This window comes from Mesocricetus auratus, unplaced genomic scaffold (assembly GCF_017639785.1).
Source record: "Mesocricetus auratus isolate SY011 unplaced genomic scaffold, BCM_Maur_2.0 Super-Scaffold_100676, whole genome shotgun sequence".
Classification (NCBI taxonomy): Eukaryota; Metazoa; Chordata; class Mammalia; order Rodentia; family Cricetidae; genus Mesocricetus; species Mesocricetus auratus.
In genome coordinates, this window is record NW_024429266.1 from 18,313,191 (window position 1) to 18,329,334 (window position 16,144).

The following is a 16,144-nucleotide window of genomic DNA, read 5'->3' on the forward strand; positions in this document are numbered from 1 at the left end:
AGGCTGCAAAACTATGCATACTGAATCACAGGCAACTGCTTGAAGGAATTTTCAAAAGTGTGTTTCTAGGTTTGATGGCTACATATGTACAAACTCAGCAGCTGAAGACTGTGTGACAAGTATCATTTCCACTGAAAACTCAACCTGTTAAGAGAAGCTTTCCTTGAGAGGAGCCTTCCCGCTGCCTGGTTCCAGATCCGCATCAGTCCCAAATAAACACACAGTAGGCTATATTAATTATGAAGCTGTTGGCCTTGCTTGTTTCTTACTGGCTAGCTCTGACTTAAGTAATTACCCCATAATTGTTAATCTAAGTATGTCTCTTACCGGAGAGGTTTCCGGGCTTATGTTTCTCCTTCCCAGAGTTCTCCTGGATTCCTAATCCCTCCTATCTTGGTTCCCTATAGGCTCAACAGTACTCTATTGACATAAGACTTCCCCAACATCTCCTCTTTTCTGTTTAAACAAAAAGAAAGGTCTTAACTTTAACATAGTCAAATTGTATATAACAGAACAGTTATCAAGTAAGAACATAGTTACAATATTTTAGCAAGATTTAAAGAAAATATCATCTATCTCATTCCTGTGAGTCCAAAGTTCTATATGTAGCTTATCTCTTATCATAACTAAGGAAAACTATAATTATAGCTTTCTGTCTTCAACTCCATCAAAGACCACAGAAGGATAATATATAAACACTAGGATTGACAGAGACATCTTACTGCCTGGACAGTCACCCGAAGTTCCTCTGTAACGTTGGGGCATCCATCTTCAGCCCGTAGGCTACAATGTGTCCATAAGATTTCTCAGCAAAGCAGGAAATTTCAAACTGTCCATCTGCATTGGCAGTCTGTCAGTCATTTCTCTGTCCTGTAGAAAGTCTCGTAGACTCTTCCATGAAGCAGGAACCCTGTAAGACTGAGTTCAGCAGTCACTTTCCTGTGGGTCCTGCTTGTCCAGAATATACAACAACAGTCAAGCAGTACAGGCAAGAGCATTTCTTGCCCAAATGGCTAATATTGCCATGTTCAAAGTAAACTCCATAACGAGTTTCTTCGATGCCCATCTTCCTCTCAGACGTAATTGGTGCTGCCAGGAGCAGACATTTCTCATTGTCAAGAAAAACCCTAAACCATTTTAAATGCCATTTTCTGAAGGTCTTTGAGAGGTTTGAAGACTGTTTATCTATCTCAAATATATTTCTGTATATCTAGAAAACCTAACTTACCTAACTATAAGTTCTGACATTATAAGTAAATATCTATAGTCTGTATTCAATTATGTATTATGTTTTAAAAGATCAGTATAAGCACAATACTTAATCAAGAGGAGAAATATAAGCATCACAAAATTGACCTTGAATTTGTATCAATAAATGAAAAACCATACCCATACCATAATTCCCTTTTTTACCATTAAAAAAGACTGGCTGTGATCACTAGCCAATTATAAATAACCCCATTTAAATGAGAACAAAGATTTATAAACAAGATGGGAATTGGGACGTCACTCATTCCAAACTGCTTCCTGCTGGAAGGGGGGCGCTGCTTATACCATGGGGATCATGACAAAACTCAGAAACCTGTATAAGTCCATATTTTGGGGGTCTGTAAAGCTGCATCATCTTAACTGTCTCAATTGTTGGAACACCTTGTCCACTGCTTCCGGGGGTCTTGGTTCGTCGAACCACAGAAGCCTGGAAGGAATCCTCAGCTTTTCATTTTCTGTAGAAACATAAATAAAATCTCCTTTTCCGAGTAACATATCCTTATACTTAAATTTTGAAGTCAAGGCATTTTTAAAAGATAGAAGTTGGATTAATTTAGCAGCATTTATAATCAAGTGTACTTTAGTAGCAGTTCCTTCCTGAGCAAGCAAGAAACTGAAAAACACAATAGCGTACAGTATCCAGACTCTCTGTGTATTTTCCATCTTTACGTGGCTTATTTATTTATCTATTATTACTTTATTTCTTTCACTTTTATTTATTTTTCTCTGAGACAGGGTTTCTCTTTGGAAACCTGCCTGCCTCTGCCTCTGGGGCAATTTCTACTGGCGTGTGCCACCACAGCCAGCTTTTGTATTTATTTACCACTTTGTCGTTTCATTTTCTCTCTCAATCTCATGTATATTTTTAAACACACTGTAAACCTTTAGAGGTTTTTCTTTATCCAAGTCTGACTTTACTGTAAATCTTTATGTTTTTCTGGCCACGTGTCTTATCTGTAAAACCGCGGCTGTTTTAAACTGCCAGTTTTTTGTTTTTGTTTTTCGTCAAGATGGCGGGCGTAAGCGTGACTCTAGCTTACCACCTCAGTCCATGCTGACCTCCAGCAAAAGCTGCCACTTCCAGCTGTACGTACAACTTTTTAATTGTTAGCAGAGTCTCTTAAAACAACCTTGTTGGTTTTTTTTTTTTTTTTATGCCGAGTCAGGAAGACTCCTGTAAGCGAGCCGCGTGAATCTCGGCTTATCGCTAGCAAAACAGAGCACACCTGAGAAAAATGCTGCTACCAAAATCTGTGCTTCTCTCTGTTCTTCTGTTTCTAAAATTCCTTTAAAGCTTTTGTTGTTTTGCGTGGAAATTGAATCCCACTCCTGACAACCATTCTGTTAAGAGAAGCTTTCCTTGAGAGGAGCCTTCCCGCCCGCCTGGTTCCAGATCTGCATCAGTCCCAAATAAACACACAGGAGGCTATATTAATTATGAAGCTGTTGGCCTTGCTTGTTTCTTACTGGCTAGCTCTGACTTAAGTAATTACCCCATAATTGTTAATCTAAGTATGTCTCTTACCGGAGAGGTTTCCGGGCTTCCTACCCCAATGGCGTTACATCAACCCAACTTCAGTCTCCTATTTATGGTGTTAAAATAATTCTGAAAAGCTACATCTATCTGCGTGTGATCCACATGCCTGTAATCCTTGTACTTGGGAGGCAAGAGGGGCAGCAGTGTAAGGCCAACCTGAACAGCATAGCAGTATCTGAGGCCAGCCTGATGTACCTGAGACCTTGTCTCCAAAAACCAATAAACAAACTACATTGATTAAATAGAGCTAAAATCCATTTGCTCAGTCAGTCTTTTTATCACACATAAATAAATATCTAAACCATTCTTGAATTTCAAGTATTTTCATTCATATAGGGGGGAAATGTGCTTATAGTAGCTTGTAGTATCTGTTGGCTGTAGCTAAGCAATTTTTTAAAAGTGAAGAACACAGGAAGCAAAGATGATTTAGGAAAATTTCACAATAAAAAGTATACTCAAATGATACCCAATGACTAACAGTGACCCTAGGAAATACATCAGAAATAAAAATAATAAAAGTAGTAGAGAGAAATAGCTTTCTAGATGTTTAGAATTTGAAAGCATTCTTGCATAGGGTTGAACATGTAGTTTTCTGGGTTTCCCTTATAAAGTAGAAGGTGAAGAGATGCCATGGGACCAAACAAGATCAAAGGGCTATCTAGATGTGAGATGTGGGAAAGTGCTGCCAATGGATTTAATATGTGAGAAGATAGGATCAACTTTCCAGCAAGCGATATGATTTAAAAGTTGAAGACTGATTTTGCAAATATCATGCATAGAGGTTGGCAGGCAGTAACCAATGCTGGCTGGATTTGTGAACCTATCAACACAATCAGAAATACTCTTGCTGTGCTCTGTAATGCATAAGTCTGATACTTTCTCTTACATGCATACCCTTGAGGGGGATTCCACAGCATGGGACATTGTTCTGGTTTCATTCTGGTGCTGTGACAAGTAACTTTACCAAAGCAATGAAGAGGAGGGAAGGGTTTATTTGACATTTATTCCAATCCATAATTTATGCTTAGGAAATAGGACCCCAGAGGGAGTTGGGGTCTTTTATACCATTTAGCAATCAAGACAATGCCTTGGGTCTAGAGAGATAGCTCAGCAGTTAAGAGTACGGGCTGATCTTCCAGGGGTCCTGAGTTCAATTCCCAGCAACCATATGGTGGCTCACAACCACCTTAATGAAATCTGGTGCCCTCTTCTGGCCTGCAGGCAGACATGCTGTCTACATAATAAATAAATAAAATCAGAAGAAGAAGAGGAGGAAGAGGAGGAGGAAGAGGAAAAGGAAGAAGAAGAAGAAGAAGAAGAAGAAGAAGAAGAAGAAGAAGAAGAAGAAGAAGAAGAAGAAGAAGAAGAAGAAGAAGAAGGCAATGCCTCACAGACATGCCTACGAGTTAATCTAATAAACAAATGCCTCAAGGACATTACCATGAGCCAACATGAATCAATTAAGCCCTTCTTTTTTAGTAAGTCTGTGCTGGGTCAAGTTGACAGGTGTTACTAGGACAGGCATTAAATCCTTGCGTTAAAAAGAAAAATCGGCACTAGTAATTTCTCCTGGCAGGTCTCATTTCATCTAGGAAAAAATTCCCAGAGGTGCACCACTACCCCTATCAAAACCAATTGACTGAAAGGAGACAGGGTAATTCATTGGCTTGAACCAACTTTCCACAATATGGTATGTGGCAGGTTCGTGGTGAACTTAGAATCCAATGCCTGAACAGAGCATGGTTCTACTAGCGAGGACGAAAAGGCCTGCAAGTTCTGAAGTGGTAAATGAGCAGTCTCAGTTTGCTGGCTTAAAGGAAAACCCTGAGTTGGTCACTGAGATCTGAACCATCAGGAGAGCAGCAGAAGCACGAGAAATGACTGAAGAGCACAGGACATAGGGGATTCCAGGAGACATGGGAAATGTTTGGTGGGCAGGTGGGTATGGTAACTGAGAGTAATGAGCAGAGGGCTAATGACTGAAGTCAAAAGCATGGATGAGGAATAAGATGGAATAAAAAAAAAATAAGTCCTGTGGAGGAACTTCAGCCTGTTAAGGGAAGCAAAGAAATAAAGAGAAAAATAAATAGAGAAAGTAGATGCATATTCTCAAGAACCCCAGAGGAAATAACATAGGGTTTGGCTCTATCAAAAATGACTATGAGCTACGGTCACTCCTTAAAGACTGTGATGTAGCAAAACCAAGGAGCTGGAAGGAAGAGTGAGCAGAGAAATTTTGCTCTTCTCAAAGCATCTTGGACAGGCCGGTCTGACTTTCATGGATATGTACACTTGAAAATCTCTCCTATGTGCCCAGGGAAAAGCAATTTAGTAACACAGTACCATCCTGGCAGGGTAGGAAAGACACTACTGAATGCAGTCAGTGTGCTATGGCCAGCCTCTAGGGCACCAGCCTCAACTCCTTGTCTGAAAAAGAAGAAATAGGGACTGTCTGGTAACTGGGAGAACAGTGGCACTATCTACAAAATCCTTCACGGACTATACTACTCTTCCTTTCAAATGAAACTCACATGGACTTCTTGGATAGTGACATGATGTCAGCTGTAAATACAGTTCTTAATTGGTCTACATAACAAAAACCTGAACTCAGATATAGAGGGAAACGCTGAGAGATCAGAGAGAAGGAACAAGCCATAGCCACACCTTACCTCCTTAGCGTCTCAACAGACAAGACAGCAAGTTCCTGTTTCTCCCTGCTTATATCCTGTTTCTACCCAACTATCTTACTTCCTGTCTGTCTGTTCAGACCTCCAGACCTTTATGGTTAGCTAATGTCAAGCTCCATTTGCTGACTTTCAGACATGCTTTATTTGTACAAGGAAGATATCACCACCGTCAGCTCCACTCTCCTCCTCACAGTGTCATGGGCCAGCGGGTAATAATTAACACCATTTTATCAAGGGAAATCTGGAGGAAGCTACCAGTGGGCCATATTCAAGGTTCAGAAATCTACTATACTTTCCATTCTGATGCATGGGTCTGAGACAGAAGCTACTCCTGTGTATATATGTCACCGCTGCCACAGAGCTTTCTTGTCCATTCCCTTATTGAATAGAATAGTCTGTTGCAGTATTGCCTTGGGTTGTACTGCCTATCTCGACTATATGCCAGCACTTTCCTCAGAGATTAAGAACTTTGATTATTCTGATACCTTAGATATCTACAAATCAAAATATATAACCACAAATTATATTTTCTTTGGTTGATAAAATTTAAGAGCATGATGTCATTCTTTTTCAGATGAAATGAAATTGGTACTGAGAGGGGATGACGGTCAGTTTGACCCAGACAATGTCACTTAGAAAAGTAAATTAATCCGTTTGGATTTCAAACTCCTGTATCATGTGGGATGCTTTGATATTTCTGCTTTGAAATTGCTGGCTGCTTCCAAGTCTTTTCATGACACTTCAGAGATTTACAGTTAGGACTTCTGAGTTTGCCTCTCACAATATTTCAACTTCCCTGGCTTCAAATGGATGGCAACCACTCCTTTGTAGTCAGAGGATCACTGCATTTGAGCTTGATGTGACCTTGTAATCAGAGACATTCAAATTAATAGTACAATGTCCTTTCCCTTTTTTTCAGATAGGCAAAAGTTATGTGTGGTAATACCAAGTGTTTGCAAGTATGTGCAGCACAGCAGCAGGGACACACATTTTACCCCAGGGAAAGAATCCTGGCATCAGTGCTTGGAAAACAACCTATGGAAGCTAGTCCAGTTCAAGCTGATCACAGCCTGTGACCCAGCATTTACCCCTTGTCTCCTGGAAAAATCTGCAGCCAGCAGGCGTAAATAAACAGATGTCTGAAGTGTTTGGTGTAGCACTATAGACTACAGGGCACAAGTCGAAGCTCCCTGTAGTCACTCAGTAAAGATAGATGGATATGATCTGTTTTAATAGCAGAGGGATGAACAGATGTCTGCAAGTACCCACGGGTGTAAAATCTCAAGCATGCAATTCTGAAATGGAAAGTAGAAGGTGATATTCTTTATGCAAAGAATTGTCACACCATCTCAGAAATACTCAGGCATAAAACATAAGCTAAAACGTGAGCAGTAAATGATACAGTGCATACTGAGGGCAGAATGTTGGCCGTCTCAATGAGGACATTCAGAAGGAGTTACAGGAGGGAACTGCAAGGTTGTTTTTCTATATGTTCATATTATATATTTTTTCAAAATTGAGACTGTAAAATAAAGACGAGAAATGTCAATACAGCTTCCATCTTGGTGATTGGCACATAAGAGTTACTGCATTTTCTATCTCACTCAATGAAACATTGAACAGTTAGAAATTTTGAAAGAACACTTTGTGTGACCAAAGAACCTAAGACGAAGAAGGCAACAACTAAATTGGATAGGTGGGGTTTGAGACAGATGTTTGTGAAGCTTTTATGTAAAAGGTCACATAATGAATATTCTTTGACTTTATGGACAACACAGTTGCTGGCTCCAGTACTCATTCTGTCATACAGTACAAATGCACCCATAGTGGAAAGATAAATGAGTGGGTGTGGCAATGTTCCAACACAAGCTTATTTACAAAACAGAGCTTCAGGTTTTGGTTTGGCCCCATGGGCCATAGTTTGCTTCAGTTTACAGTTGCCAGGGGGAGATAAGTGGTTTCACAAACAAGGAACCCCAAGTAAAGGATGATCTTGGAGAAACAAGGAAATCTGAATGTGCCTCGAGAGAGTTTGACAAGGAGATAAACATTACCTTCCCGGTAGAAGACTAAAAATTACAGATGAAGTACCTTTGCTTGCTGAAGCTGTGGCTGTAGAAAACCTATAAACAACAATCCCTGGTGGTTAACATGGTTGGGGGTCTGGGTTTGCATTGTTTTGCTTGGTTAGAGTCTGCCTAGTTGTGTAGTGGAGAAGTTTATCTCAAATGGTTTCCTTCATCCTTCCCTGGTATTCTGGAATCCCTAGGACACAGAAAATATCTGGGCCCCATTCTATTCTCGACTCCTACACAGTCCAGTTCAGTCTTGCGCTAATGTCTAAGATCCAGCAAGGTCACTCTGAGAGTGAGGTCCCCAGTTTTACTGCATCTTTAACTATTGCTCATCTGCATACACCCAGTGACTCGTCCCTGCTGACCTTTTCTAGAAATCACAAGTTTCCTGTCATAGACCCTTCTATGAAGAGTTGATAGAAGGGACTTGCTATCCATTGGCTACGTAGGGGGCAGCTTGCTCTGGCTTCAAAGGTCAGGCCCAAGGGCGTTCACTTAGGGGGAAATACTTCCACTACCAGCTCTCTTTTTATACAATCTACTTTGGCCAAGCTAATCTGCTTAGGCCATCAGCATTTATAGTCCTGGCACACTTTGCAAATTGACAACATTGTCAGGCCAGAAAGATGGTTAATAAAACCAACAGGAGTTATTTATGAGTTTCTTCTGATACAAGCCAAACACAAGATGTGAGAGTTAAGTGAAGTATCCTCGTGCTGTCATTACTGGCAGCCGCAGCAGCATTCCTGAGAGGTGGTTATATGCCAGCCATTTCTCTGAATAGAAAAGGGGGTCAGGGGCACTGAATGGTAAATGCAGGTCCAGGTTGGCCCCCCTGACCTGGATGTGGCATGGATAATAAACCGAAGGCAGCAATGTGCACCTTTGCTCCAACTATGACCCTTAACAGAATTGCAAGGGCCAGCAGAGAGGATGTCAGTGGCAGGAGCTGGTACATAAGGACACCTCCCAGTAGGCACTATAGCTAAAACAGGTAAGTAGCTGGTTTACCTGTTCTGCACTGAGATGCCAGGTCCTTGGCCAACTTCTTATTGCTGCATGGGAAGGATAAATGAAACATATCACACACAGAGAGAGAACGACAGAGAGAGACAGAGAGACAGAAAGACAGAGAGAGACAGAGAAAGGATGGAGATGGAGAGAAGAGCCAGACTTGGCCCCTGTTGTGCAGATTTCATCAGTATCTTTCCCTTTCCTGAAAATTGGAAGTTTGCTTTACTTCCTCAGTTCTTGGGAGACACAGCTTCCAGGGATGGATGCCAGATGTTTGCGTGCCCTTTTAAAGTGCTCAGAGAACGGCTGTTACTAATCACCACATCGAACATTGTTCACACGAAGAGTTTCTGCCCCAAATCGATCTGGGCATGTTTTAGCTCTCTTCTTCCTGACAACAGTGAGAAGCTGCTGAAGGAGAAAGCATGGTGTTTGAGCCTACCAAGAGGCCAGGATAAGCTGATGTTGGAGCTAGAAGCAGAGGACCAGGCTGACCATAAATCTTTCCTGACTGAGACCTGAAATTTTTTTATTTTGTTTACTCAGAATATTAATAATTTTGGAAATCATTAAAGTAGAACCAAAAGACTCTCCTTTTAAGAGGCTATGGAGCTCATGAATCACTCCACAGATACAATATGCTGAGCAAATCAAGTCTCAACTCTTGCCATGGGTCTGCTGGAAGTGTGGCCATTTTCATAGGACACTTCATGTGTGGAAACAAGGAGGTGTGAGAAAAGTCCTTAAAAGAAACTTGTACTTAAAATTTTAATAATTGTAGTGTACAAATGTTTTTATAGTGGGAAACAGCAAATCCTTTCCCTGTCTCTCAGTTCTTCAATGTTTCTTCCTGTTGGTCAATGTCACCCACATTGTCTAACATTAGTCAGTGTTTCTGGTAGCACCACCGCCAGGACAAATTCTTTTTTAATTTTTCTTCCCTACCTTATCTTTTGAGAATAGACCTCACTCTCACTGAACCTGGGGAATCAATGATTAGCTAAGTTGGCTAGCCAGGAAGTCCTGGTTCCCCCCATTCTCTGCCTTCTAGTCTGGCATCACAGGTATGTGCCTCCATGCCATGCTTTCCTTTACTAGGTTTCTGGGGATCTAACCTTGAGTCTTCATGCTTTCACAGCCCATGCTTTCCAGATATTGAGAGACTGCCCCAGACACCAAATTATCTAGACTCTTACAGTTCCTTCTCCAAGCACAATAGGTACATTTTCTTTATACCTTCATATCCTCTGTGACCATGGGTTTCCTCCTTAGTCAACTTTCCTTTACTGAAACAAAATACCTGAGATAACTGAAAAAGATGAAGAGTCTGTCTTGGTTCACAGTTTTGAAGACTTTAGTCCATAGATGGTTTTAGTTCATGGAGAAGTGCCAGATCAAGGGAGGGGGTGAATGGCAGAGAAAGCTGCTCACACCACTGCAGCCCAGAAATAAAAGAGAGAAGATATCTAGCTACAGTGGAGTGGCTGGGTCCTGGTGGTGACATATTACCCTGGGGGTTGTTGTTTATGTTCTTACACTGCGTTTAGACACTTGGATTTGGATTATTGGTCTAGATGCCAATTTCTGGTTTTGTCTTTGTTGGGTAGGTGTTTTCCTCCTTAGTTTCTATTTCCTTTCTGGTCTTTTGGATTCCATGGCCTGTGGTTGAGTAGAGCATTTTTTACTCCATCAGGGGCTGCACTTTTGATATTCTGAATAGTCTCTGGTCCAACAGCGGTTTGATGCCCAAGTTTGGGTCTGACGTTCTGCCTATGTATGTGTATGGCTTCTGATCTGGATGGGGGTTCTCTGGGGTTCCAATGGTGGTCTGGAGCTTTCATGGGGCCAATCTAGGCCCTCTGCATGTATCTGGCAGTTATATAACTCGGTCTTCTTGTAGGACTCCTAACAGTGGTAGCAGGGGCTATCTCTGACTCTTTGGCCGGCTTTTAGGACCCTATTTCTCATACTGGGTTGCCTTGCTCAGCCTCAATACAAGGTAGGGTGCTTAACCTTACTGTAACTTAATATATATATATATATATATATATATATATATATATGGGAGGCCTGCCCTTTTCTGAATAGACGTGAATGGGGTGGAGGATGCAGAGGGGAAGAGGGGGGAGGGACTGAAAAGAGAGGAGGGGGGAGAAACTGCAGTCAGGATATAGAATGAAGAGGAGGAGGAGACACTGGTCCCACACTCTATTTCGAGGTTACTTCCACAATGACTTAAAGGCCTCCTACCAGGTTTCATCTCTTAAAGGATCCTCCATATGCAAACTCCGGGACACTCACGTGGAACCTGGAGGATGTTTAGCCACACAACTGTAACAGGAAAATAAATACAAGTATTGACAAAGCTTCTGATAGTATTTATGCTAGGATCAGTTCTCTAGAAATACTTGATGACAGAAGGAATCATTTTTGGGATGATATACAAAGTTATTTGTCATTTAGACCTGGACTACTAACAGCGATACTCACTGTGATTTAGCATAGGCATTTCAACAAAACTTTATGAGAGATAGCTATATTCATGGAAGCCTACATTATAGAGCTGAGATGCCTAGATTCAAGTATTTCATATACAGGCTTCGAGATTTTGGCAAGTTCCATAGCCCTTCAAAGCCTGTTTCCTCATCCATGAAATTGAGAAAGCAGTCATACCTACTTAATGCAACTCTGATTATAATTTCATTTACATATGAAAGGAAACTGAAAACCTTCTGATATACCTTGGGAACCAATAAATCGCATTTACTCTAATCTTAAATGACCTCCTGAGCTTAGAATTTGAAGAAAGCAATCTGGGACCAAGGACTCCACTTCTGAGGGTCTCAGTTTACTTCATTGTTAAGTAGGGAATCAACAGTAGGTAGAGCCTAAGGCTGTTTCAAGACTCAAATAAACTGTGAAGGGACTCCATTGTCAAGCCATTAAGCCAGCATTAACCCACATGGTTCACACCTGTAGAGTCAATGCTGGGTGTGGTTATTGCTACTAATATGCCTTGGCTTCAGGCTACATCAACACTATTGGCTTTAATTTTTCCGAAATCATTCAACTTACTATTACCTCAATGATATTTTTCTTCTTGTTGTGACAAAATACCTGACTTAGCCATCTGTTAAGGGAGAAAGGGGATATTTTGACTTACAGTGTAAGAAGGGATATTGCCTGCCTCTACAGGGAAGGTATCGTATCCGGAACTCGAGTAGGACTCTTCAGCAGTGAGGAAGGAAAGAGCAGACAGGAAATAGCACCAGCTGCCCCCCCAGTGACTCACTTCCGTCAGCGAGGCCTTACATCTGAGGCCTAAGTGTTCCAACAACATGAGCTATGAGGGATGCTTCCCATTCAAATCACAACATGGCCTTCTCCTAACAGTGCTACGATGCACCTGCTATTGGGTACTGTCATAGTCACAGCTGCCTCCCGTGGTACTGTCTAAACATGTCAGACTTCGCTGTCTCTGGGCACCCAGCCATAAACACTAAGAGGAAAGACGGATGGTCACTAGATAACCCTTCTCAACCAACTGTTTTCTCTTGGCAGGATGTTCTGGAAGCTCTCGCTGACCTTGCTCCTAGTGGCTGTGCTGGTAAAGGTAGCTGAAACCCGGAAGAACCGGCCTGCGGGCGCCATCCCGTCACCGTACAAGGACGGCAGCAGCAACAACTCAGAGAGATGGCATCACCAGATCAAGGAGGTGCTGGCCTCCAGCCAGGAGGCCCTCGTGGTCACCGAGCGCAAGTACCTCAAGAGTGACTGGTGCAAGACGCAGCCTCTGCGGCAGACCGTGAGCGAGGAGGGCTGCCGCAGTCGCACCATCCTCAACCGCTTCTGCTACGGTCAGTGCAACTCCTTCTACATCCCGCGGCACGTGAAGAAGGAGGAGGACTCCTTCCAATCCTGCGCCTTCTGCAAACCCCAGCGTGTCACCTCGGTCGTCGTGGAGCTCGAATGCCCTGGGCTCGACCCCCCATTCCGAATCAAGAAAATCCAGAAAGTGAAGCATTGCCGGTGCATGTCCGTGAACCTGAGTGACTCTGACAAGCAGTGAAGTCACCAGAGCAAGACACAGCTCAACCCTGAGCGCCCTTGCCCCTGGGTCGTGCGTGCCACCTCCACTTCTGTCGAGCCTACTCACACTCTGCCCGGTGTCCCTGTCAGCAGCAAATGCATCTCTTAGGGTTAACAGTGTCCTTGTCACAAATGTGGACTGCAAGTCGTCATGTCCCAGATCCACCCTGGGCCACACTCCTGTCTCCAAATCCAGGCTGTGGATCGGGCACAGAAGATGTTGGAAAACACTCTCAGATACCAGACAGGACTTTTCAGGCGATGCGCTGTCAATCCGGCATTGACGTTTCCACCATGTGGAAAAGCCAGCCTTTCTCTGGCCACCTCCTACACTCCAGCTCGACCCTCCCCTGGTGAAGAATGCACCACTCTTCTGTCGCAAACTTCCGTTGGCCACCAGACCTCTAATGTGTAGGCATTCGTTCTTCTAACGTGGGAGCTGCCAGGCTCTGCGGCTGCTGTGATATGGATAGGGGCAGCTTCCGTAAAGGAGATGCTCACCCTCAAGGGGTCTCCAAAACAAACCTGATTCCTACGAGGACAAGGCGAGCGAAGGGGATCAGGAAATGACTTCCCTGGGGACTATACTAAGCAGGCCAGACCCTCCACACCTCTAGACACCACCACCTTTTTTCTTGCTCCTCATAGCCCCCATGTGTGGACTCAAGATGAACTCTGGCGCACATGCGATTCCCTCTGCCATTAGCCTGTCACCATACAAAGGGTTTCTGTATTAATGTCACTTTTATAATTGATCTATTGTGTAAAATCTGTTAAGAGTATTATCAACCTATTCATGTATCGACTCATGTGTTGGGACTTGGGTTTTGCAGCGCATCCTGAACGAAGAGTAGAACAGGGAATGGTCTGTAGAAATGGCATTTTCCTGGGAAATACTGCCAGGCCCGCAATTTGGTGCCACACACCTTTTATCAGGTTGAGCGGGGAGAAGGGACACCTCATGGTTTTACTTTGAATATGGCATCACCAGAGGCAAGAAAGCATTTCAGTATAGTGCAGAAGTTAGATGGGGATGGATGGTATCTCAGAGGAGTCACTGGGAAGTTGTAATGCTTGATGCGCACATGTGAAATGAGACCTCGAACAGTCTTCACTGTCATAACACTAAGCAAAACATATTTTCTATTCAAAGTCATTTAAGAATATATGGAATTGAGACACTTTGTGGCACAGGCAGAAATAAAAAGTAATGTAGGTGAACTGTCACTCAGAAAATAGCTTCCTTTCCAAAGAATAGACTTCTAAAAATACTAAGATACCTTAGGTCACCCTTTTGACTTTGTGATGAGTTGTGGAAGTCTCTGCAGTATGGTCTTTTGATGGGAGGACATGGAAATAATTTATTTCCCTCCAAAATTACACTCAAGTTCAACCTCCTTGTGCAATTGTCCTTGTGAATGACATGTATGGAATCTAACAAATGTGAATGAGAAGCCATTTGTGGGGAGCAAAATACATTAATATCCTTTGGTTAGTAATTTCTCAGTGCATGCTCATGCCCAATAGTGGGTTTTCTCGTGTGTGAGAGACCTCCCATAAGCTGCTCTGAAACTAAGGTTTCTGGACGCTCAGTAGTGACGATGCTGGCTCCCCAGCTTGCCACCCTGAGAAGAGGACTGGGGTGAGCTGGGGTGGGGTGTGTCAGTGACCCTCATGCCTGTATTGCCATGCAAGTTTTCTAGTTTACTTCTGCAACACAGTAAACCCCAAGCATAGATGGTGTGGTTTTAAAGGGAGAATTAGCTTTAGATATGAGAGTGCACAGCCTAGAATCAGAAAAGAGAAGCGAGGAGAATGGAGAAATTGCTGAGGGCTGGGACCCCTGGGATGAAGGCAAAAAGTGAAGTGGGTGCCGAAGGTCAGAGTTGCAATTTTCATGTTTAGTAGAAAACCTCGAGCTAGAGCATGCAGCAGACAAGATGTGAAGGACATCCAACTTTCCTTAATGGAGGCTGATCAGCACAATCCGAGAGGAGGAGAATCTCACACCCGGCTGCAAAGCCCACCCGTATCACGTTAGTAACAGGACCCACAGGAGTAGAGGAAGAGTTAAGCTGGCAACCCACAAAGTACACACATTAACACTTTTTGATCCCAGTCATGGGTGTTTCCATGAAAGCAGGATGACATGCTGTGGTCTGAGGCTACTTCTTGGGTTATTGTATGTATAATGTTTACCTTTGAGTGGCTCAAATTGTATTTAAATTTTGTCTTGTTTATAAATGAAGAAAAGCTATAAGTATAATGTAATTATTTTATAGGTATACTATTAAGTTATAGAACAAATAAAGATACTCTAGGATTATATGTGATCCGGGTGTCATGTGCCATAAAAGCTGAATTCTGCACTTGTGTCCTTGGGTCACCAGGGATCTTGGTGCACTCAGAGTTCATTATCCAGCCTCTGGGAGTTCACCCCTGGCCCATGTGACAAACTGTCCTTGGGGACTTGGGATCTTCTTTAGGAGAATCAGAAACAAACATTGAAGAAACAGAATTGGTGGGGATGACTCTCAGTCCCAGTCTACAGGAGCTTCTAGCCTTTCCCAAACCACCCACCAGCTGAATAGAGAATGTACTCACAGTGTTCCTGGAATAAGAAATATTGAATGAGGAAGCTTTGAGAAACTGATGCGACAGAAGTCCACCTAAAGTCTCATTGTCTCTCTTGTAACCAGTGCACCACACTCGTGTCTTACATAATCCAGAAACTGTACTGGGTTTTGATTAATTTTACCTTGACTTTCCACAGATTTCAACACTTCTTAATTTAAACACGTCTCAGTTCACAGTGTTGACATTTTTCTGCAAATTGAATTATCTGCCATTTAAGAAATGCAGTGATCAATAAAACATACAAATCTTAATAAAATTGCATATGTGTGATTCAGTTGTACAGACTTTTAATGATTTAAATTCAATGTGACAATAATTCATCTTAGTTTATTAAACAAAAGTATTCCACTTCAATCTATGGCATTACAGGCAACTTATTTGTAGAGTTGGCTGGCTGGTTTTTATGTTGTAAAGTCGATGAAAAGGAACTATTGATACTGACTGAACAGCTCAAGAGTGTGAGACTAAAAAGTTTACTTAATGATTGACTGATTGGTCTATTGCCATTGATTATTGTTTGCATGGGAGATAATGATAAACGCAGATCATAAGTGAAGCAACTAAAGCTTGTTGATCCTCAGGCTATCTCTGAATCTTCTTTAAATCCACCCCCACTCTTGTTTTTTTTTTTTTTTGCTTTTTTTATTATAATTAATATTTTTTTATTTTCCATTTTAAATTTAGATAAGAAACAAGGTTGCTTCACAAGTCAGTACGAGGTCCCTCTCCCTTTCCCTCCCCTCCTCCCGTGCCCTCCCCCCATCCCCCCCCGTTATCCCCTCATTCCCCCAGGGAGGGTGAGGCCCTCCATGGGCCACCCCCACTCTTGTTACCAG

At 42.5% G+C, this 16,144-nt stretch overlaps 1 protein-coding gene across 2 annotated transcripts in view; it reads left to right on the top strand.

The window, feature by feature from the left end:
• Positions 1 to 15,578, top strand: part of Grem2 (gremlin 2, DAN family BMP antagonist) — a 101,283-nt gene extending 85,705 nt beyond the window's left edge. For both annotated transcript variants that reach the window (XM_013119127.3, XM_040738228.1), the window contains exon 2: positions 12,144 to 15,578. In XM_013119127.3, the coding sequence (XP_012974581.1) occupies positions 12,145 to 12,651 (507 nt within the window). In that variant the 5' untranslated portion in view covers position 12,144 and the 3' untranslated portion in view covers positions 12,652 to 15,578. The remainder of the gene's footprint in view (positions 1 to 12,143) is intronic.
• Positions 15,579 to 16,144: the final 566 nt, after the last annotated feature.